The following is a 25,737-nucleotide window of genomic DNA, read 5'->3' as shown; positions in this document are numbered from 1 at the left end:
AACGCTTTTAAGATAAGATTTTCTTTGAAAAAGGATACTCAAGTATCTATAACCGTTTTCAGTTTACAGTTTCTCTGCATTGAGGCAACAATTTTAGTTGACTTTGAGAATACTATTACTTTTGTTTTGGTAGTATTTATTTTCAAGTAGTTGGCTGCACAATACAAAAAAATCATGTATTTGTCTTCAGAAACCCAGGGAGACTCATGGGCGTATGTTCCAATATGATGGCATTTTCAGCATGGAATATAGCTAGGATTAGTTCTCTAAGTTTCAGTGGATATACACAAACTAGACTATGTTTTGTCAGAACAACTGCAATGTACAAAGACAAAAAGATCGGGAATGGGATACACCATTGTCCGATCCTATTAGGCGTGTTGATTTTCTTGATAAGGCACTGTTACGCTCCAATACGTTTTAAAGGAACAAAGGTCCCTTATGAGACAAATGAAAACAATTAAATATTCCTCAAAATATAATGAAGTCTACGTATGGTGTTCAAGTGGAAAAATCATTGTGATTTATAAAGCAAAGTAAAAAAACATAGCAGTGGGAAACAAACACGAGAAAAATCAAGTGAAGTTTCAAAACTCAGGCATATCAATGTGACAAAATAGAATGCAATGGTTAAGTCACAACTTGTTAGTACCAATGCTCACACATAAAATACACAAATATCACAATTGAGTCAAGGTACATTAGTTGACGATCTTTTGTTCCTTAGTGAAATATAAAGGATAATCATCAGGACATAAACAATTGTGCCCGAGACGGTAATAGGGTTACGACAATTATAACCTGATGCCTACTGGAAAAGTAAATCAAGCATTTGCAATGCAATAGGTCTCACATTTACACAAGTTTAAGCTATTGGCATTATAAATGACAATGACTTGTATTTATGTTTCAAAAACGAAAACAAAAATAAAAGCGTGTTGTCAATAGCGCAAACTTGCATAAATGCAAGACCTATTGCATTGCAAATGCTTGTTTAAACTACCCAAGGAGCCCAAAATTCCGGGGACAAACAGTAAAGTGTGACACTTCGGTGGGCCAAAGAACGCAAATACACTATGTTTAACTGAACAATATGTGTTCCTTCATTAAAAAGAACATATAGATGTATATTTTAAATGCATAAATGTAAAGGAAAGGCTTTTACAATACTTGTGTGTATACTCCATACAAAAGCAGTTTTTAGGTCAAGCTATTTATAGCTCTGAACTATTGCAGGGAAAACAACACTCTTGAACAAGCGAATTCCTTCCCGGATTCCATTCAGTTCATGTGAGAAATGCGCGTGCACAAAAATCCACTCCCCCACCAAGCAAGACAAGTCAAGAACATCAAAGAGACCGACCGCTTTGAGTCCATTTGCCACCAGCCACTTCACGCGCTCTGCAGGTCATAAACAGGACCATCTGCTCGTGAATGCTGGCATGCTTGCCCAGCCCCCTCACAGCGCTCGTGGCACATGCATTCTTTTGTGTCAAATTTGCTGCTTTTTCAAAACTGCACATATTAGGTAACACATTTTTGCTTATTTAATCTTCCTCTTTCTATGCCTATAATTTACTAATCCAGCATGCAGTATGTACATTCTCTGAGAGCAGCCTCAGAATGGAAGTGAGATTTGACATTTCTTTTCATACATCTTGGGGCTGCCAGACACTGGCTCGGATTTCGCCACTCTCATCCTTGATATTTTCAAACTGGACGAACAATGCTCTGGCTGATTTTGAGCAGTGCTTAGCACAAGATGGTGCGTCTAATTCACCCTCCCCCATACAGAGAGCATTGGAGCTGCGATGGATGGAGATATCAGCAGTTTCTCTGCGTTCCCTTTGTCCGATAAAATGTTGTTTGACAACTTCCTACGCAGCCTTTTTGTTACAATTCCTCACCGACTGCTACATGGTTTGATAAATCGGCGTGACAATGCCCTTTTTCGCTTGCACGTGCCTCAGCTGTTTCAGGGTCTCATGTAAACTCGAGCCGTGTCTCTTGAGGTTCTGGAAGTTTTGTGTGCTTTGTTAGTGATACTTGGTTTCCACGTCCATTACTGACATTCCATTCCGTCTATTTGAGCATTCCATACTAATAGCGCTAAAACTTAGACCCTGTTTACACTAGTTCAAGGCCGTGCATGTCGGCCTGGCTCGCTGTATTCATCGGGAAGTAGACATTCCAAAAATCCGACAACTGCACATGGTTTATTTTTCTTGGTATTTGACGTGTTTGTAGCCAGTAAGCGTGCAGTACATTCAGCCCTGGTTTTGTTCGACAATACCTGCCATACCACGCAGGGGGGAAAGGCCATAGGACACATTTGCACGATCGTTCGCAGACGCTTCTGCAATGTTTTAAAGGCAGCAGTGTAAAGAGGTGTGTTTGTGTGCGCCTGGTACAGGACTTTTTACATCTCCTTGGCGCTTTCACTTTACCAAATCGCGGCGCTAAATGTGCTCAAAAATTTACATCACGGAGCTTTAAATTCTGGTACGTGTCTTTTTACATCTCCATGGCACTTTCACTAGCTTTACCCCAAATGTCATACCACAAATGTGGCACGTAATGCCCCCTATCCCCGCCAATCTACGACCTATTTGAGGACATTCTTCTTAAATGTATTTTCGAATTATTCATCACCTATTCTTTTATAGGCTAGCCAGTAAATATTATAGCTCTTTACTAGGAGGTGCTACAAAAAGGCAAATGGAATGCAAGTTCTGACAAGCACGCGGGGTGCAGATGTACGTAATACGAGCAAGCCACTGGTCACTTCATTAAACCGCAGCGCTATGTGTGCTCAGGGATGTAAGCGCTACAGTATAGATATATACAAAAATTATCATACCACGCAGGGGGGAAAAGCCAGAGGCCACATCTGCCCGATAGTTCCTGGACGCTTCTGCAATGTTTTAGAGGCAGCAATGTAAAGAGGTGTGTGATTATGTGCACCTGGTACGTGACTTTTTACATCTCCTTGGCGCTTTCACTTTACCAAACCGCGGTGCTATGTGTGTGCAAAGATGTACATTGCAGCGCTTTATATTCTGGTTTGATAGCTGAGCGTACTAGGGTGCCTACAAACTGCAGGAATATGTGCCACACCCAATAGTCACAGGCTCAAATTTGAGCTAGTCCGCTTGGTTTATCAGCCTCCCAATGTTGATAAATCATTTGTAATTAATTGGGCACAGCACTTAATCTTCCAGTGCTCAACGCACATATATATCCTTTACACTTGCCATCTCGCCATTGTGTGTTTGTGTGCGCCTGGTAAGTGACTTTTTACACCTCCTTGGCGCTTTCACTTTACCAAATCGCGGCGCTATGTGTGTGCAATGAACACTGCACTCAATGCAACATACACTCCAAACAGTACCACTCAGTGCCACATAATTACACACCACACAATTACACTCTACTGAATACAACATACACTCCACACAATACCACTCAGTGCCACATAATTATATGCTACATAATTACGGTGCACTCAATGCAACATACACTCCAAATACCACTCTGTCGCATAATTATATGCCACATAATTAAACGCCACATAATTACATGCCACATATTTACACTGGACTCAATGCAACATTCACTCCAAATACCACTCAGTGCCACATAATTACACACCACATAATTACACTGCACTCAATGCAACATACACTCCAAATACCACTCAGTGCCACATAATTACACGCCACATAATTACACTGCACTCAATGCAACATACACTCCAAATACCTCTCAGTGCCCCATAATTACACACCACATAATTACACTCTACTGAATGCAACACACTCCACACACTACCACTCAGTGCCACAGAATGATATGCCACATAATTACACTGCACTCAATGCAATATACACTCCAAACAATACCCTTCAGTGCCACATTATTACACGCCACACAATTACACTCTTCTAAATACAACATACAATCCTCATAATACCACTCAGTGCCACATAATTACACGCAACATAATTACACTCTACTCAATGCAACATACACTCCAAATACCACTCAGTGCCACATAGTTACACACCACATAATTACACTGCACTCAATGCAACATACACTCCAAATACCACTCAGGGCCACATAATTACACACCACATAATTACACTGCACTCAATGCAACATACACTCCAAATACCACTCAGTGCCACATAACTACATGCCACATAATTACACTCTACTGAATGCAACACACACTCCACATAATACCGCTCAGTGCCACATATTTATATGCTACATAATTACACTGCACTCAATGCAACATACACTCCAAACAATACCACTCAGTGCCACATAATTACATGCCACACAATTACACTCTACTGAATACAACATACACTCCAAACAATACTGCTCAGTGCCACATAATTATATGCTACATAATTACATTGCGCTCAATGCAACATAAACTCCAAAATCGCACTCACTCTATCTATCTATTGCATCACCACAGCACCACCACAGCATCACTCATGGGCACCACAACATCACTATGCGCCACCACAGCATCTCTGAATGCCACAGCATCACTCGTCACCACCACAACATCACTCAGCGCCACCAGAGCATCAATCTGTGCAACCATTCAACAACAACTGGTTCAAATATGTTCTCTCAATGTTTCAAGCTTTATTACAAAGGTCACAAAAAGATGTTAATATTTCACTTCTGTTCTTCGATTTTCTTCACAATAAAATATACTGAACATAATCTTCACAAAAGTTATTTACAAAAGTTTAAGCTATTGCCATTGTAAATTACAATAACTTTTATTTATGTATTAATTATTTAAAAAAATTAAAAGCCATTGTTTTAATATCAATACATCTAAGTCACGTATATAAAACACATATTGCATTACAAATGCTATAGGTGTCACATTTGTAAAAGTTATAACTATTGGCATTGTAAATGACAAAGCTATTAAATTTGCTATTTTCAAAACCAACACATTAATAAAAAAATTGTCATTTACAATACCAATAGCTCAAAGTTTCCTAATGCGAGACCTATTGCATTGCAAATGCTTGTTGCATTTCTTTTTACAGCAGCAGCATCCCTCCTGCCCCCGGGCACTGCCCTATTCCACAGTGTGCATCTCTGGCCCTTCAGTAATAGGACAGTGACATTCTCCAGGCCCAGTGTCTCTGCATGGGCTGCCCCCTGACTTGGTCAGGACATCTGTTTGTCTGTCTTGTTGATAGCACTATGGGAAGTTATCCCACTCTTATCTCTTCAAGGCTGTATGTCTCTGCAGAGTCTGCCCTGTCACTCTGACTGGCTGTCCATCTCTCTTACAACTGAATATTTATAACATGTGTGGACCACACACCAACCTGTATCCAGGTGTGACACACATGGGTAATTCCGGGGGGGGGGGGGGGGGGGAAATTTCGCTGTAGGGCAGGACACTTTTAAATGAGTGGGTAGTTAGTTCCACCGTTACGTCCAATCATGGAGAATCTTACAGGCGGAGATATCTTAACGGTCAATTAATCGTACCAAACACCATACGACATTTATGGACTCACGTTAGATTACTAAATCCCACTCGTGCCTTCATGCTGTCAGCCAATGGGAAGCTTTTCTCAAATGGGGAGCACTATTGTCCTGGCGTCACCCGATAACAAACCAATCCACAGGGTCTGCACCCGTTAAAGCCGAGTCAGGAAGGCCTGCTCACAGAACATTCCATAAGCACAGCTTGAAGTCAATGGGGGTCCCCCAGCAATCAAGTGAGAGACCCTGGGAAGGGTTGGACGGAGCTGTCCCCAGAGTTCAAGCCAGCACTCCTTCACTGTTTACCAGTGTGCGGGGGCTCAGGAGAAGGCCACTTCGCTTCATGCACTATTTTAGTCCTGGGCTGTAATATGGCAGCCACGTGTATTCGGGGTATTGTAGTCCACGTTTGCATCCATTTAGTCACTGACACGCTTCATATTAATCATTTATGGATTTAAAGCCCAGGGCTGAAAACAATGTCCATGATGATATGAAATTCAGTGCTTTAGATGAGCAGGTCCATCAGGAACTTAGTGCCCGCTCTTCTTCAATTTGTACTTTTTAATAGGAATGCAGTACTTTTGAATGGGAGAGTGAGTATCAGCACCTCTGAGCAGCAAACAGGTACACTGGGGAAAATAGTACACACTCTTTTTATATTTGCATTTCAAGCACTGGTCTTTATTACCTTCAGTCCTAGCCCCCCTCCCTCCTTGGGATGGACAAAGGGTTATGTATCTGATTGAGGGCAGTTTCGACCGGATGTCAGTGTCAGTCTCTGCATGGCCTCCTCTGTGGGTACTGTCTGCTTGTCTCTGTCCTCTGTTAGTGTGTCTATCTGGCGTGTTGCGGTTGAACCTCTGCCTTTATCAGTGTTTGCTTGATTGCCGGAAGTGCAGCGGACACAGCTCACCTGTCCAGGGAGGGGCTGCACCCAAAGCCCCACCCTGGCTGCACACTCAACAACTCATGATTCTCAGCAGCTGGACTGATGGAGCAAACACCTCAAAGTACAAAGATAACAAGCTATGTTCAGTTACCAAGGACAGGGCCATTGTAGGGTTTAAACTCCCAGTGAGGACACTGCCAGGGGTGCAGGGGGCATGTGTTGTGTGCAGTAGCACACTCAAACGTTCTCCTCCACATGAATAAAAAGTACAGTCACCCAGACTCTCCTGCGAACACATAAAAGGTGCAGACAGTCACCCAGACTCTACCCTTCTTAAGGATAAAAGGTGTAGTCACCATGGCGCTGTCATCCACACAGATAAAATGTGAAGTCACTGTGGCCCTCTCCTCCATAGGGAAAAAGCCTGACTCTCCTCCACACGGATGAAAGGCGGAGTCACCCTTGCTCTCTTCTACAAGGGGAAATGGTGGATCTCTTTGGCAACTCACTTAACTATGTCTGCCATGGTTTGAAGTAAGGCTAGGGCCATAGGTGACGTATGTAGGGGCACCATGGGTTAAAGTCCAAGGGTAATGGGACAGAAGAGGGGCATATGCCCAAGTGGTCCCACGTCAAGAACTGGCCCCCTCAGCTGGGTCTGACTTTAGTTAACTCTCTGTCAGGGCGGGCGCGTCCGGTCCGCGGGTCTTATGGACTGAAACAACAATACCCAGAATGCAACGGGGTTACAGTGACAAAAGAGAGCGAATACTGGCAGCGGCACTGGTGTGCTTCGTGGGCATCTCATCCCCCTAACTCCTAAAGGAAACTCCAAAAACAGAGAGCAGAGGAGGGACTTGAGGCCGAGGGTTGAGGGTGGGGAGAGGGGAGGAGAAACAGGGGGGCAGGGGCTAGAAGGAGGGGAGGGCTGGGGTGTGTGTGGTGAGGGATGGAGGTGACAGGAGGGCTGGGGCCGGAGGGTAGGAGGGATGGGGGGTGTGTGGTGAGAGAGGGAGATGACAGGAGGGCTGGAGCCGGAGGGTAGGAAGGCGGGGGGGGGGGGGGGGGGTGTGTGTGATGAGAGAAAGGACAGAAGACTGTGGGTAGACAGGGCGGAAGCAATATGGGAGCACAGCAGGTTTATATTTAGTTGCTTCTAAATTTAGAACTTGGGCAATTGTTGCATGTTGGGCTCTGGGACAGCCTTTTTACTTTTATGACTGTAGAAGTGTTTCCAAATAGTAACTCACAAATCTTCTGCAAATATAGTTATATAAGTAATTCAAAACTGATCTCACAGGTCTTTGCATTAGCAACCGGAATTAGGAAATTATATGGGATTAAGTGATTCGGCCAGAATCCCAGGATGATTGAGCTTCCCATCAGAATCGAACCTGCTTCTCCGTCGACCGCCCTAGCATTTAAGCCACACCCTACATGTAGAGATGGCCCGTATAATTTGAGGAGTTAGCCAATATTACAGTACTTCTCTTTTGCACAGAATAGTCAGATAAACGATGTGGTTGATCACGGAATGGCACATCGTTTTTAAGAAATTGGCTAACCGAAGCTAGTTGCAGCTGCACTCAGCAGCACTGAGTGCAGCGCGAAGTTGCAGCTATATCAACAGAAGAATTATTTTCTTTTAAAATTGCACATGAGGTAATGGTGGGGAGGGCACTGCACGGAGTGCAGCGGGTTGCTGCATCTATGTGGAGAAAAGCCTTAAAAAAAATTACTTTATGATGTAATGGTGGAGAAGAGCATAACACGGAGTGCTGTGATTGGCGGCAGGTCCCCCAAAATTTTTTTCTCAACATACATGCAGCTATGCGCTGCACTTCGTGCTGTGCCCTGCAGCACCATGTGTGCTGCAGAGGCGGGGATGAGGGATAGTTTGGCCAACATGGAAAAAGAAAGGGCGGGGCTAAAAGAGCTCAGAAAAAGACACCATCAAGCCTAAAATCACTGCGGCCCGATTAATACATGCAAATAAAAGGCACTCCATGAGGAGTGAAGGGCGGGGCTAAAGCAAGAGGGACACGGACACTGTTGATCCCAAAATCACTGCGGTGCACTTAAGAAATGCAAATAAAACGGCACAGGATGGGGCGGCAAAGCAGTTTTAAAAAAGTAGAAGGGGAGTTAAGGTAAGAGGGAGCGCGGGGGTTGGTGCAGAGTCATGACAAGGGCCGCCATTGTCCCTGCTTTGCAAGTGAAAGCGGGCATGGCATGTTGAGCACGTGAAAGGCACGGCATGGGCGGCAAAGCAGTTTCAATAAGAAGAAGGGGAGTTACTGTAAGAGAGAGTGCGAGGGCTGGTGCAGAGTCATGACGAGGGCCGCCATTGTCCCTGCTTTCAAAAGTGAAAGTGGGCTTGGCATGTTGAGCGCATGAATGGGAGAAGCTACTCATAAAGCAATGCCGTTTCAGAAGGAAGAAGGGGACTTACCGTAGGAGAGAGCACAAGGGCTGTTGCCCAGTTATGAGGACGGCCACCATTGTCCCTGCTTTGAAAGTGAAAGCGGGCATGGTGCGCTGAGCACAAATCAAAAAATAAGTAGTCCCTAAACATATAGATAACAGTATTTGGTCGGTGCTGTTTCCTGCACAATGGAAGCAAAACGGAAGTGAAGTTTCGGACCACCAGCCAATCAAATAGCTACATAAAAAGAGCAATGCCAGATTTAACCAATGGCAAGCTAAAAACATATATAAAAGCAATGGGTGGAGTTTCACCATTAATTAATTAATTAATTGTGGGTTTATAATGCGCTAGAATCGACTCCCGAAGGAGTATCTCTGCGCAATAGACCACTGGGGAACCCGTCCTGGCTTTCCCTGTGAGATGGTCCCTACTGGGTATCTCCAAGGTGAAACCAGGCATCCCTGGCGTATGTGGGGGGCCGTTGTGGAGATGAGGCAAGCTAATGCCCAGAGTTGCAGAGTGTGATCTCTGGTTAGAGTAGGCACCGAGGTGGGAATTATCGAGTCCGCTGACCCTGGTCCACGACCCTGCCGCGTCGGGAATTGAACCCTGGTCCCGGGCCGTCCTCTGCTCCTGGGTCTGCCGCCTCTAACCAGTGAGCCACACCACTCCACTTAATACTAACTACTTAATGCCTTGTAGAGGCAGCCTATGCGAGACCTAACAAGGGTAGGAGAATAGGGAAAGACGAAAAAGAAAAGGCAGCTTGTCTCCTTTCTGGTGAAGAATTGGCTTGGTAGTTTGGTCTGCCCTGTTCCCATGATGCACTGGGCCAGGGACAGACTGATTTACATATAGCCAGGTTCTGAGCTGGGATGGTGCAGTGAGATAAATAACAGTAATGGATCAAGCCCTGATCTTTGGACTGGGTAAGAGTGGTTTGCTTAATTCAGACACTCTGTTCATCACCACCCCCTTTTCTGAATCGTTTTAGGCCACTATAGGTGTGGCAGGGAATACTCAGACATGAGTCCCTTTCTCACTGCACCATCAGGATTCAAGCAAGCCGGGCCGAAGAAGGCTGAAATGCCAGAAACCGGTCCCCGGCAGCTTGTCTCCTTTCTGGTGAAGAATTGGCTTGGTAGTTTAGTCTGCCCTGTTCCCATGATGCACTGGGCCAGGGACAGACTGATTTACATATAGCCAGGTTCTGAGCTGGGATGGTGCAGTGAGATAAATAACGGTGATGGATCAAGCCCTGATCTTTGGACTGGGTAAGAGTGGTCTGCTTAATTCAGACACTCTGTTCATCACCACCCCCTTTTCTGAATCGTTTTTGGCCACTATAGGTGTGGCAGGGAATACTGAGACATGAGTCCCTTTCTCACTGCACCATCAGGATTCAAGCAAGCCGGGCCGAAGAAGGCTGAAATGCCAGAAACCGGTTCCCGGCAGCTTGTCTCCTTTCTGGTGAAGAATTGGCTTGGTAGTTTGGTCTGCCCTGTTCCCATGATGCACTGGGCCAGGGACAGACTGATTTACATATAGCCAGGTTCTGAGCTGGGATGATGCAGTGAGATAAATAACGGTGATGGATCAAGCCCTGATCTTTGGACTGGGTAAGAGTGGTCTGCTTAATTCAGACACTCTGTTCATCACCACCCCCTTTTCTGAATCGTTTTTGGCCACTATAGGTGTGGCAGGGAATACTCAGACATGAGTCCCTTTCTCACTGCACCATCAGGATTCAAGCAAGCCGGGCCGAAGAAGGCTGAAATGCCAGAAACCGGTCCCCGGCAGCTTGTCTCCTTTCTGGTGAAGAATTGGCTTGGTAGTTTGGTCTGCCCTGTTCCCATGATGCACTGGGCCAGGGACAGACTGATTTACATATAGCCAGGTTCTGAGCTGGGATGGTGCAGTGAGATAAATAACGGTGATGGATCAAGCACTGATCTTTGGACTGGGTAAGAGTGGTCTGCTTAATTCAGACACTCTGTTCATCACCACCCCCTTTTCTGAATCGTTTTTGGCCACTATAGGTGTGGCAGGGAATACTCAGACATGAGTCCCTTTCTCACTGCACCATCAGGATTCAAGCAAGCCGGGCCGAAGAAGGCTGAAATGCCAGAAACCGGTCCCCGGCAGCTTGTCTCCTTTCTGGTGAAGGATTGGCTTGGTAGTTTGGTCTGCCCTGCTCCCATGATGCACTGGGCCAGGGACAGACTGATTTACATATAGCCAGGTTCTGAGCTGGGATGGTGCAGTGAGATAAATAACGATGATGGATCAAGCCCTGATCTTTGGACTGGGTAAGAGTGGTCTGCTTAATTCAGACACTCTGTTCATCACCACCCCCTTTTCTGAATCGTTTTTGGCCACTATAGGTGTGGCAGGGAATACTCAGACATGAGTCCCTTTCTCACTGCACCATCAGGATTCAAGCAAGCCGGGCCGAAGAAGGCTGAAATGCCAGAAACCGGTCCCCGGCAGCTTGTCTCCTTTCTGGTGAAGAATTGGCTTGGTAGTTTGGTCTGCCCTGTTCCCATGATGCACTGGGCCAGGGACAGACTGATTTACATATAGCCAGGTTCTGAGCTGGGATGGTGCAGTGAGATAAATAACGGTGATGGATCAAGCCCTGATCTTTGGACTGGGTAAGAGTGGTCTGCTCAATTCAGACACTCTGTTCATCACCACCCCCTTCTCTGGTTAGAGTAGGCACCGAGGTGGGAATTATCGAGTCCGCTGACCCTGGTCCACGACCCTGCCGCGTCGGGAATTGAACCCTGGTCCCGGGCCGTCCTCTGCTCCTGGGTCTGCCGCCTCTAACCAGTGAGCCACACCACTCCACTTAATACTAACTACTTAATGCCTTGTAGAGGCAGCCTATGCGAGACCTAACAAGGGTAGGAGAATAGGGAAAGAAGAAAAAGAAAAGGAAAAAATAGTTAAATTTGTTGCCATAAATAAAACCATCAGTAATCTGAACATCCGTTCAGCTAAGGAGATATTGCTAAAAGTGTCTAAATCCAACCGTACGGTCGAAGTAGGCATCACAAGGATGATATACAATCACAGTGAAGCTATACTATCAAAAGAACCTGTGTGTTCGAGAGAATGGCTGTAAAGTAGATATTGTTAAAATCTAGGTGGGCATGTAGCAGTAAGGGAAGAAACGAACCCTGATCAATTGTAGGCATCTGAAGACCAGCACAAAGATGTTAAACTGGGCACATGTGGAGCCAGGACATGAATGAGAGAGGGCCATGTTATAGACAGTGGCCCCCTAAGAGACGAAGAACCTGTACAAAATATACATGCATTTAGGATGGGCGGGGTGGGTGAAAGGGGCAAGCTAAGAAATAAGCATACCTGATGCTGGAATTAATGTTATCAACAGAATTTAATTGGGGCATTGGAATTAGCACCTGTTTTAGTTCTAGGTACAATAACCAAGGTAACCTGGCTTGGGAGAAAGAACGAGAGTCAGTTGGAGTCAGGCTGGTAAAAAGGCTGACTGGGTGGAAATGCTGAAGAATAAGAGCAATTACCTGTGAGTGGTCCAAAATTGGTCTGCTGGGATGAAACAAGAAACTCACACAAATGGGCAGTAAACTAAGGAAGGAAGTGGAAGGACACACGTGTGTACCCAGAGGGGGAGAGTGCAACATGTGTAATGCGCTGGCAGTGGCCCTTTTGGAGTAGTGACAAGACTAAAGGCATCAAGATACAAAAGGAGGCGGGGGAATGGAGGCACCATGTGGTCCAATGTGTGCCTGGAAAATGAGGGCTGGGAATAAATGTAAACTGATGTGAGTCCCAGAAGTAAAGGCGTAAGTTGGAAGCCAGACATGCTGTGTGACATGTGTGCATGCGCACTGTGGAGGGACATAGCAGTGGCCATATTAAAGTGGTGTGAAGTCCATCTACGGAGAAGTAGAAGATGGTGTTACAGAATAGGAGGTAGAGCACAGAGTGATAGGTGACAATAATATATGGGAGAGAAGACTCAGATAGCAAAATTAAAGATATCACTTCTGCAGTGAGAATTGAGATTTCTCTTCATGTCTTCAGGAAGGTAGTACTTTTGTGGGCCCCTTCTAGCTCTGTGAGTAGTGACAACTGGGAGGAAGTTACTTCTTTTGTTGCTGCCTCTTACTCTGAATGTACTAATTATTCTTAGTTCAGCATCTGGTTTGTTTTGTATATGGTGTAGCAGGTGCCTGATGTAGTCATATATGTCTCAGCTTTCCATTCCTTTCAGTAGTCCCCAGACACTTATGTTGTTCCTACAAGTTATGCCCTCTAGATCTTCCAATTTCCGAAAATAGTTCTTTGGCTTGTTCTTTTGTATGAATCTCACCCCACATTTGGGCATGCTCCTCCAATCTCAATCAATCATTTTATCTTCGGCCTCCACTCATACTAGAGAAGTGATGTCCCTCTTCAGAGCAGTTAGGTATGATTTGTAGTCTGATTTTACAGAGGTTATCTTAGTCCCAATCTCCTGGAGAATGTGTTGTTCAGATTCTTAATACAGACCCAAGAGCATGTCTGTTCAACCTGTACGGCATCATGCACTGCTACAGTAGACTCAATTTTGCTGGTTTCTTTTCCTTCCTTGTTCACTTTGTTTAAAGCACTTTTGCCGTTCTTTCATGTCTGTTTCTCTGACTGATAGTTAGGAACTGGGTTTCTGTTTGTCAGAGATATGCACACTGTTCAAGTAGGAATCACAATCCTAGGTGGGTAAGTGGGTGGGTAAGTAATATACACACTGAAACTTAACCTGTGCTCACCCTCTGGTAGCTTGGCACACAGCAGTCAGGCTAAACTTTAGAGGCAATGTGTAAAGTACTTGTGTAACACAACACACAGTAACACAATGAAAACAGCGCAAAAAACTACACATCAGGTAAAAAATAGACAATAATTGTATAAATAAATAAAGACCAAAATGACAAACATCCATTAAGCAAAAGTCGAGATACGAATTTGTAAAAATAAAAGTGTTACCGTGGTGGAGCACATGCAGGATGCAGAAGCCACACAGGCCTGCTGAACGAAGTAACTTGTTTCTGGTTGCAACAGTGAGATGCGGGGTGCAGTGAGCGATGCATCGGTGTTGATCCCGCAGCTGAGATAATACGTTCATTTTCCTTCACCCAGTGGTGGTGATGCATCGGTTCCCTAGACCCAAAGTGGAGTGCGATGTGCCAGTTTTCTCTGCGCTCTTGAGGGGATGTCTTGATCTTCCCGCACTGCTGCAGCGACAATGCACAGTTCCAATGTGTTGGTTTGGAGGAGATGCGCTGGTTCAGAGTGCGATGATCTGGGTCCACTCCCGCAACGGTTCTGCTTAACACAAGCAGAGGATGTGCTGGTTCCACTGGAGCAAGCACCGGGGTCTCCATCCAATAGACCAGGAGCAAATGGTGAGACTTTGATAACTCTGAATCTCAGAAAACAGGAAGCAAACAAACTCTGGGTTCGATACATAGTCCAGCTCCCCCTCAGCAGGGTCAGAGACCAGCAGGCAGCAGGGCAGAACAGCAGAAAAGTCATTCTTACAGGGCAGCAGTCCAACAAAGTGACAGTCCTTGCTTGCAGCACAGCAGTCCTTCTGACAGAGGTTCTTTACCGGTCCAATCATTGTCTGATTTGGTGGGGACAGAGACCCAGTACTTATACTCAGTTTTGCCTCTGAAGTGGGGGTGACTTCAAATAAGGGTCTTTGAAGTGCAAAGAAGTCCTTTCTTCCAAGCCCTGGCTCCAGATTATCAGTAAGGGGTAATCAACTCTTTCTGTGGGGACAGGGCACTGCCTATTCAGGTGTAAGCGTCAACTCCTCCCTTGCATTTTGCCCAGGATGAGCCATCAGGATGCAGAACGGCACTCAGACACACCTAACCTTCCTTTATGTATGGCTGTCTTGACGGAATGCACAACGTCAAGCTGTCACCCACCCCAGACATATTTTGGAGACAGGCTGCAAACAGCTTTAAGAGCAGAGAAATGCCAACTTTCTAAAAATGCCATTTTTAAAGTAGTAATGTTAAATCCAATTTTACAAGTAAAGAGGATTTATCATTACCATTCCAAAAATATAAAACATGATATAGATACTCTTTCTCAAAAGGGAATTACATTTATTTTAAAAGTGTTATAATGAATTCCTAAAGTTAACCTATGAGAGAGGTAGACCTCACAAGTAGTGAAAAACAAATGTAGGTGTTTTTCACTAACAGGACATGTGAAATTTAGAAGTCCAGGTCCTACTTTTTGCTTACACAGCACTTTGCACTTGGGTTACCGTCGTCCTACATTGGGGGTGACTTGATGTGTAATACAAGGAGATTTTAAGGCTTGGCAAAGGGTTTTAAATGCCAATTTGAAATGGTAGTAAAGTTCACACACAGGCCTTGCAGTGGCAGGCCTGAGATATGATTGAAGGGCTACTTGTGTGGGTGGCACAATCAGTACTGCTGGCCCTTCAGGAGCATTTCACTAACAGACCCTGGGTATATGGTATACCACTCTACAAGGGACTTGCAAGTAAATTAACTATATCAATAGTTACTGTGTTTCAGGGGGAAGCACATGCACTTTGGCACTTGTAAGTAGTCCTACGTCCAACAAAAAGAAACAGCAGAAAGAGGAAGTGGACAGGCAAACAGTCTGGGGGAGGACCACCATAAGGTTGACAGGTCTAACACTGGCCATTTAGAGCTTTAATGTAGTGTCCTGGGGCAGCCACTCTGATGCCAGAAATGAGTGGGAAAGCTCCTCCAAGCCTTAAATCTCTTCCAGCGCCAAAGCTTTTGTGTTCTCCTTCACCAAGTATGGTGGCTACTACAATGCACATCTAGACCCACCACGTTTGGACCCTCATCTTCAAGGCTTGACTGGCTTATTATAGAATGGGTTTCTGCCTCGGTGAAGATCTGTGGTCTTATTGCCATAGGACATATCCCTCTTTTTTATGCTTGCATGTTCTGAATTGGGGATCAATATTGCTCCTTCCATGCATTTGAGAGAGGTCTCTCAGTCATTCACATAGGCCTTTCCTTGTAAGGTCTGCTGTTGCACACCTAGAACGAAGAACTCAAACAAGAGATCATTCCTCTCCAGCACCTGGTTTGGTCTGCACTATCTGGGTTCGATCTCCCCCACCTGTGTGAACGAAACACTTTCTCATTTCAGCAGTAGTCACCCCTGAACAAGCACACTGGCTCCTGAGTCTGCCTCAGGCTGTGTCCTATGACAGGTGTGCCCCTCACCTCCTGGTCATACAGTCGCTATTTATTTCCAAAGGTATCAGCAGTGGGCACCCTGGAGTAAACCTTGCCTCCACTCCTTGGTACTACAGCTGCTGCCATGTCCGGTTGAAGAGACTGCTATGTGTTCCCTTTCATGCCGGCTGACTCACAGAACGCTCCATGGCTACATGCCTTGTTGTGGCTCTTACCGAAGCGACCACCCTAAAACGCGGCTCTCTTCTGCTCAACCCAATTGGTCCTCACAGCTTTTTACTTATTTAGTGGTGTCCACCTGACTGTTTTGAAGCATTCAGATGTTGTTTTTGCAAGGTTCAGAGGAGCCTCATGAAAACACGTCTGCTCCATCCTGTGGCTAGCCATGCCCATTAGATCAAATTATAGCAAATATTTGTTATTAATAATGCATATGTTGCTTTAAGAGTGTGAAGCCGTCTCTCCAAGATGGCTTTTGTATTCACCAAAGAGCCTTTGTCAAATGCTGAAAATAATACAACTCATATAATACATTGGAAATACTCCCCAAGAAGTGAAGTGATATACCAAACACAATATGGTGTAGGGGCCACCGAAGGAAGGACATTAAAATTCTGCCCAATTTAAGGTGTATTGTGCAATGTATTTTTCCTGTCTGTCACTGTCAGAAAAAAACATGGTGGTGAGGTACAGATAAAAATATATAATTAAAACCCTGACCCTGGTAGAAAACTCCCGGGGTGTGGGAATCCTTAGTTTTTTGCTTTTAAAACACAATATCTCACTTTGCTAGGCTATTTTTGCAGAATTAAAAAAATTAAAGGTTTTGTTAACAACCATCTGTCCACCAACTTTTTAGTACATTGAAAGGAGTCTCCTTGAAGGTGGTTCCCTTCAAAGTACTGAGATGCCACCTGGGTAGGCGTACATCTATAGATTCAGTAAGTGTCCTTCAGTGTGTATGTCTATTTCTTAGAAGAGGAAAGGCAAAAACTTACAGACGGCTGCACTGTTAAGACAGATGTAACAATGTTGAAAATGCACTAAGAAATGAACCATATTGAAAATAGACACAACAAAAAAAAGAAAACAATTCATACAAATAAACATTCGGCTGGCCCATTATTTAAAATAATATTTTCATCCCAAAGTACTAGACATAAGACTTATTCCAAAACTTCGGGCTTTTGAATCGCTTAACTTTTGATGTAGCTTGAAAATGTTATTGAAAAGGATATGCATTAAGCGCCATTATATCTTGACACAATACATTGATGCTTCTTTTCAGTGAGTTGTGAATTTGTATCCAAATGTCAAAAGTGTCATCTTACATACTTCAAACATACAGAGCACAGACATTGTGTCGAAAAATAACAAATGAACATAGAGGTATATTTCACAACATGCATCTGTTCATTTCAGAAGCTGAAGCAGATGCTCTTAAAATACTACTGCATATATACACAAGTTCATACAAATGACACATCATCCAGAGAACAACATACCTGTCATATCTGCAAATTGGTCAAGTTCTGTGGCTGCTTGTGTTCCCAGAGTAATAGTGTGGATGATGAATCCACCTGCTACCACATCCGAAAAACAGCTATTTATGGTCTTGTCTTCTCCAGCTGTCACCAGCACAATTTCCGAGCCACGTGCATTATTGTCACCCAGGTTTTGAAACACCTGGAGATAGGCAATAGGAACCATAAAAAGGAAGCAATAGTCAACCTTGCATACCCGAAAAACAATACTGCTATTATACAAAAGGTTTTTGGAACTAAGTTAAAACAAGTGCAAAGAAAATAAGTACCCTGGCCCCAGAGGTGCCAAACTGATTTACGCTTTCAAAGTTTACAATTCACAAAATCACAGACTTTGCAACAGCGATCCAGCAAATTGCAATGCACAAAAGGCATTCTGTGCATCAAAAATATGTTTCATACTTACAAAGTACATTTTGTGACTCATCGTGAATCAGAAGGTGGAGGGGCATGAAAGGGGAGTGTTCTCCTTTTATTCTCCTTGCAATGTATCAATGCTTTGCAACCACAACTGTAGTCACCAATCACTGACCATCAATCAATCAATTCTATATTCGGTTTTTAAAAAGCCAATCAAAAAAAGTTAATATACTGTAACATCACATTCATTAAAACAGTTCATCTTAAGCCATATTCACTCAGAAGAAAGGATAGTGGTCAGGATCAAATAAGTATTTTCTAATTCTCCCAGCATGTTAAACAAAACGGACTACTGCTGAGCAAATAGAAACAGAGTGTGATTCATGTAAAAATACAAGTGCAGGCCTGCACTCAGTGTCAGACTGTAATTTTACCAGGGAAGGGTGCGGAGTTTGGGGTGGCATGCATACACATCACGCACACAAACGTATTCAAAACAATCACTAACAAATACACATACATTAATACATACATGCACACACTAACAATTAAAAAAAAAACGTAAAACTCACCTTACATGCAGATCTACAATAGGAAAGCCTTGGAGGTCCCAGGAGGAATGGGACTACCGCCTTCCGTCATTGGCTCACCGTTGGGACTGCTGGAAAGCCAGCAGTCCCAAGCCTCAGAGGTACCAGGAGGGTTGGGGCTGCTGCCTTCCCTCATTGACTGACCTTAGAACAGCCAATGAGGGAAGCCGGTAGTCCCAAGCCTTAGAGGTCCGAGGAGGGTTGGGACTGCTGCCTTCCCTCATTGACTGACCTTAGAACAGCCAATGAGGAAAGCCAGCAGTCCCAAGACTCAGAGGTACCAGGAGGGTTGGGACTGCTGACTTCCCTCATTGACTGACCTTAGGACAGCCAATGAGGGAAGCCGGTAGTCCCAAGCCTTAGAGGTCCGAGGAGGGTTGGGACTGCTGCCTTCCCTCATTGGCTGACCTTAGATCAGCCAATGGTCTCAACCTCATTACAGAGGGAGATGGGTTCAGTGAGACTGCTGAGCCCACCCCACACTATGACGAGGTGTCACTGATTGAACCTGAGCTCTATGCACTTCAGGGCCTAAAACTGAAACACTCACATCTGAGGCAACGTGGAAAGCTACTTTGCACAAGGTAGAGGGCCTCGAGGCACATTTGCCCGACCAAGGAGGTCACGTCCACAGGGCTGTTAAATCCTCAGTCTGGCAAGTACAGCTCAGGCAGCCAGGAGCAGGCACATTTTGCACATGTCCAGCTCCTGGCTGCTTGACCTGAAAAGGTAGACTGTTCGCCAGGCTGACCTTTGTTCAGCCTGACACACACTCTTCTTTCTGAGAATAGGGGGGGGTGGCCCCTCAGCCTCTATGGACATGCGGCTGGTGTCTGCACTATCATTCAAATTTAGCAAAAGCAGTCTCAGGTATTGTTTTGTTAGAGCCGTATAATATTTACAAAAAAACATAACATGTAAACTGGCCAGAGCAGAGGAACGATCATAAGCGCAAAGAAAAAGAAGCATAGCCCACTGGCCAATTTTCAGAAAATCAACTGAAAAATGAACAGGGTTTAAATGAAAACGTGTAAGCAAAAGTCTGTGGTGTGGGTTTATGACCACCTCGAGGTAAGGTTGTATGGCATCTCTCAGTAATAACAAAGAGTGTGTTCTAAATGCACCTTTTCGTATCTCCATCTGAACCCATTAATTATCGGGATCTTGGTTAAATAAGGTCTTCATTTGACCTTTTAGAGAGAGCAGTATTCAAATCGGGCTCCATAAAGAACACTGGTTTGCCAAGAATCCCACACACAGGAAATTAATGGCATAATGGAGTAATAGGTAATCATGCAATACAGCCCTATAGAGGAAAGAACCTGGTTTGGACCATATCGAATGGCACAAAAGAAAAGGGTGCAGTTAAATCATGTCAGATTACTGATTCACAACGTGGAAGCTGTCTGTGAATCACTGTGGTGGGCATCAGGAGGAGCAGGCCAACCTGGCCAGGTAGTGTAAATATGGCAGCCAGGGTGCTGCTGTAGTGGAGAGGCAGTGTCCAGTGTAGTAATGCAAAATGATGGGCCCTCCCTGCAGAATGTGATGAGGGGCCAGAGTCTCCCATATCTTACAGATATTCATTGACCATGGGCTGAATGGACCCCCACTTGAAGGGTTAGGAGCCCCCCTGCACCACAGGGACTGCAAGGGCTTGTATTACAACCTTCGAGGTGTCTTCACCATCGGAGTTGATTCACTTCACCACAGGAACTATTTATGAGCCTCGAAATATCAGATACTAGGTCACTTTGATGACAATACTTTGCATATCAACATCATTAGTACCTACTAAGAAATTGTTGAAGTAAAACCTTTTTTTTCAGCAAGTAACCTTTAGCTGTTCATACAAAGAAATACCTACTCTTGCGTACACCATCATCGTCATGATACTTTATTTCGTTTGTCTGACTATTTAAATGCAAGTGCAAATTAATACATTATATACATAAGAAATAGCAATCATATTTGATACACAGTGTCATTGTTGAATAAAACATCAAGTTACTCTATTATAAAAACCTCTGTTGGGGCAGTAGAACTATAAGCAACAAAAATCTCAAGAAAGACCTAAAACTAGGCTAAAAAGGGCCCAACACTCTTGGGTACACATTCACAGATCTCGATGTTTATTTACAGACACATAAAAATAAACAAAACAATGAATGAATCCTGAAAATGAAATAATTTACATTTTCCCAACAAGAGTCACCGCTGTCATAAACCAAATGTGGCATGCATGAGAAGTGAGCCTAAGTGTTCCACAAAAGTGTTCCCTAAACGTTATTGCTCTCAGTAAAGAAAGAATGCCTAAGAAGTACAAAGAGACTACTAAATGAAAGAATCGGGCAATGTTAACAAAAAAGGTAACAGAGCAATGTGAACATTAAAAGTAAGAGATTCGCTATATTTATAGACCCGTTTATCTTTAGGCTACAAACTAATCCATTTATAACGCCAATAAAGACTTCCAATGGAGAAACTAAGTCCCTGGCATATGCCAATGATATTGCAATAGTCACAGCTAATCCAAACGAAACAGTCAACGCAATGAAGAAGAAGCAAAAACTTTTGGAGAAATTCCAGGATACAAATTAAATCAAAACAAAACCCAGATTATAATTAACAGGAAGTGCAATTATCATGATGAAAGGGTGGAGGATAATGCGATGTATCTAGGCGTTAACATTACCTCAAACCTAAACAATTTGGTCAAACTTAACTTGAACCCACTCTTGAAACAAACGGAACAAAGCTTACGAAAGTTGCATAATTTACACGTACCGATTATTGGAAGATGCAATGTTATTCTTCCCTAAATTTCTATATTTTTTTCGTACAATTTGCTTAAACTTTGACCCACTGATATTTAAAGAAATAGACGGTATTTTTCCCGTTTTATTTGGGGGTAAGGGAGAACACGCAGAGCTTATAGATTTATCACCCTACCAAAAGATAGAGGTGGTCTCGCGCTTCCTAACTTTAAGCCTATTGGTGGGAGACAATCCTCAAATACAGCAGGTTGCTGTTAACTCCAAATCAAGATGATATCTCAGAGAGGTCGGTTCCAACTCCACAGGAACTTATTCTTGGTAAAGAAGCGGGGGAACATCTGTGGTGATTGACCTATGATTGTCATTTCAAGAAACTGCGCTTCAAAACCCTTAAAGGTATCTATATTGCCTGGAATCATGTTCGCAAACATTTGGGGATAGGTAGGTTTTCATATTACAAGACCTTTCATAGCAATATTAACCTCACAGAGATTTTCTCTGACACTTGTATGACACGGTGGATCTGGTCGGGTGTTTCCCAAATTGGTTCTCTCTATGACTCAACTGGCTTTAGTTCATTTGAATCCTTAAAAAATAAATTTAGTTTAGAATATCGAGAATTTTTTAAATATCTACAAATTAGGGATTTTATAATGAAAAATGGGGGTGGCAGTGTAGTATTCCAGAAAATTCAGTTAATCGAAACAGTGGTTCATAGTAGCAGAGTCAAAATTGGCGAAATATATAACAATTTATTCGCTGGCTATCCTGAAGACCTGGATAAACATACCCATAATTGGCAGAACAAACTGGGAACCTCTGTTATCACAATTCAGAAAGCATTTCAATTCTCTCAGTCGCTATTAATGTCCTCTAAATTGCAAGCCCAATTTTACAAAACTTTTTTTCAATTGTATTACACCCCCTGTAGGATAGCCAAATGGAGTACTGGTAAAGGGACTCTATGCCCCAGATGTGCAATGCCCGAAGTAGATCTAATACATATGTTCGCAACATGTCGGACACTTAGCACCATCAGACGAGATATCTCTACTTTTCTATCAGAAATATTTGAGACACAAATAGAGATCTCAACAGCAGTGATAATATTGGGGGTAGACAGGGATACTCGATCAGACAAAATAAAGGGACTTCTGTTTGTCTCAATGGCAGTGCTCAGAATCTGTCTGGCATCGGTCTGGCTAGACCCAGACCCACCAACATTTCAGCAATGGCGGGCGCGATTGCTAGCAACCCATAGCCTGGTAATAGCCATATACAGTAGGAAGGGTATGAACAAGAAAAAGAAGGGACTAGAAATTTGGTACCCACTTACGCATTGGATAGAATGTCCAGATCAGTAATGTCTTTAATTACTCCGATGGAAATATCATTATTGTTTTCTTGTAATAGTACTTCATTACGTTTAGTATATCCAATGAATGTTTATATTATTATTATTTAAAATTGCCTGTTTGGGGGTGGGTGGGGAGGGTGGGGTGGGCTGAACAAAATGTTCAAAAAAACAGTTATCCTGCACTTGGAAAAATAAGTTATTAAGAAACAAATACTATTACACATTAAAATTACAAAAAAGGACTGTCTTGCCTGAGGAATAACTGAGTAATTTCAATTTAACCTCTGACTATGTATGACTAGGCCTCGGTGGAGTTCGCAGAGTTTTACTCCACAGAACACCACGTAGTGCCAGAAAAACTCTGCAGCGCTCCACAAAGTTCCACCAGCGGCGGAGGCTGTTAAGTTGCACTGCTCACACCAAACCTAAGTATGACATTATTTTAAGCTTTTTTTTATCAGTACATTTCCAGCCAGGCCCTTTCCCTAACCCCATGCAGGTGTTCAACATTTCACAGCTCATGGCTGGAGGCCATGCTCTCCCTAGGGTTGGCCACAGTGCCTGGCCTGTGGTGTACAACCACTGTGCCAAGTCCCCTGAGGGTGACCAACCTCCAGCTGCACATGGCCCCAGCAATGCATGACGTAGGGTTGGCTGCTAGGCCTAGCCTGCAGCATGCTCTGAAACCAATGCCCCATTAGTAACAACTCTCACTGACCTCCACCACAATTTTTAAATTAAAATATAAAATGTAATCTCTACACCAATACTCTTGCGGTACTGCAGCTCAAGCAAATGTAAATGTAAATGTCATGGTACTTATAGAGCGCACTGTCACCAGACAGTCACCAAGCGGTGTCGCCTATTCGGCTTCCTGGCACTGATACTCATACAGCTGAGGAACCCCTCCTGGATTTCCCTGTAAAGTGTCCACTCCTGGGCAACCCCAGGGTGAAGCCAGACATCCTTAGCGCTGTTGGGGCCGGTGTGGAGGCTTAGCAAGCTATTGCCCAGAGTTGCAGCGTGGGGCCCATGATTAGAATAGGCACCGAGGCGAGAATTAACCGGTCCGAGGAAATTGAGCCCGAGACACCGCCGAGGCGGGAATCGAACCCTGGTCCCTGGCCAGAACTCTGCATCAGGGTCTGCCGCTCTAACCATTGAGCCACACTCCTCCACGTACATTACAGAAAGACTGCACACGCTTCTTTATGAGAAGCATGTAAAGTCTTATAGTTCCAATCTTCAAATCTCCTGCGGTATCCAGCGGTACCCTATGGGATCAGTGACACAATTGTTTTAAAAAATGTGGGCCCAGTTTGGTCCATTTGGTTCTCCCCCAGAAGTGGCATGTGCGTCAGGGTACCCCTACCCTGCCCCCTTCTATCCCAAATTGTTATCAAACTCAGAGCACATCTCTGAGTCCTGAAATGGCAGCAGCAACATTTCTCTCTATGTTGCAGTCAGCCAATGAGATTTCTCGGTCCTGCAGTACCAATACTGCTCCAGCTAAACCAAAGGGGGCGATGAGAAAAATGCCTTCTTGGTCAAACAGAATGCTCATTTTTTTTATTCTGTGGTACCACGTAAGTATTGCGGTTTTCCTGTGGGACCAAATGTCAAGATATTGCTATAATTTAAATGCTAATTTCTTGAAAAAGGCTGAGTGGATTAACACCAAATAACAACAAGCATTGGCAAAGCCAATAGGTCTCGCTTTTGGGACCTTATAAGTGTTTAGCCATGCAAAAGTTGGTGTTGTTGCACCAAGGATAGTGTGCTGCTTAACTAAATACTTATAAGGTCCCAAAAGTGAGACCTATTGGCTATGCCAATGCTTGTTTATAAAGCTTTTACCAGTTAGTAAAAGACAGCATAATACCTAAAGAGAGGATAGTTTACTCTTTCTAGCCATTCCTCTGGCCCTGCCCCACTGACTCGATATCAGGTGTTCCTCCTTCTCCCCCATTTATGTTCTAAATCAGTATCCATTCATTTTGTATTTTTTCATTTTGACTGCTCAGATGGCTGAGCCCTGTATTCTCCATATGCAGTGGTTTTCTAAGTTTTTCTTTGTAACTCTCTGGTCATAGGTTTGGCCAAATGTGGATTGGGTACTCGATGAGCCATAGGTGCTGTAACACACTCAAAGGCCCACAAGGCCGAAACGAATATGGGGTAGCTTGAGAAACCTTTCCGAACTGACACTCAGCAGATAACCAGTGGATTGACCTCTAACCTTATGTTCTAGATTAGAGTGGCACTAGCCATAAAGCGCTTCATTGTCTCCTCAGGGGTAGTTAGTTCTATATAAATTTACTTACAATACAATATCATCCAGAAGTTAGGGCTGGGGTTTTTCTTTTTAGAATCGAAAAAAGTCTCATTTTCATGTAGCTGTTCCCTGTTTGTACTGGCGTGGAGGGGCTTAAAATATCAGATGAAATGAGATCAGAGTTAGTTGTAAACTTCACAGCTTCTTCAAAAATACCACCAGCTTTCACTTAAGTACTGTTCCTCCTTTTGTAAGCTGTGATGCCATCTTTGCCATTTCAGAGACACACACATACCCCTCTTCAGAATGTTTCCTTCCGGTCCATCGGCGGCTCAGGGCACTGGTGCAGAAGTATATTCCTCTGCCCTTCTGGCATTCTTTGTTGCATCAGATGCCCGTGCCCCCGTTCTTTTGATTTTTTCCCGAGCCCACTCCAGATGGCTCTCAGTGCTGCTCGCTATTCTGCTAGGATCTTCCCGGACGGAATCTGTGCCTTTTTACGACTTTAATGGCTGCTCTGCTTCAAAGAATGTTTCGAGCTCGCTGTGACACAATCTGTCAATGGCAAATTAAATCTAAAGCCCTGCCAACTGCCGGAATGCAGCAGCCTAGGAGAGCCGCGCGCTGCCTGTCAACGCTCTCTACGTTTTAAAGTCGGCCTTTGCAATGTGTGATGTGCAGTGGGACGCACGCACAGAGTTGGGACTACAGTCAAAACATTGC

The 25,737-nt window shown here is 44.1% G+C and overlaps 1 protein-coding gene across 1 annotated transcript in view; it reads right to left on the bottom strand.

Annotated features, from left to right (window-relative positions):
* The window catches only part of LOC147747551 (calcium-activated chloride channel regulator 1-like), a 365,801-nt gene that overhangs the window by 159,221 nt on the left and 180,843 nt on the right, over positions 1-25,737 (bottom strand). The window contains exons 8-9 of the mRNA XM_086925678.1: positions 17,617-17,797; positions 17,110-17,120 (exon numbers count right to left, since the gene is read on the bottom strand). Coding sequence (XP_086781804.1) covers positions 17,110-17,120; positions 17,617-17,797 — 192 coding nt within the window. The remainder of the gene's footprint in view (positions 1-17,109; positions 17,121-17,616; positions 17,798-25,737) is intronic.

The sequence above is a fragment of the Lissotriton vulgaris genome, chromosome 1_1, assembly GCF_964263255.1.
Source record: "Lissotriton vulgaris chromosome 1_1, aLisVul1.2, whole genome shotgun sequence".
NCBI classification, from domain to species: Eukaryota; Metazoa; Chordata; class Amphibia; order Caudata; family Salamandridae; genus Lissotriton; species Lissotriton vulgaris.
The sequence above is the reverse complement of the archived record's forward strand: the minus strand, read 5'-3'. Positions and strand labels throughout refer to the sequence as shown.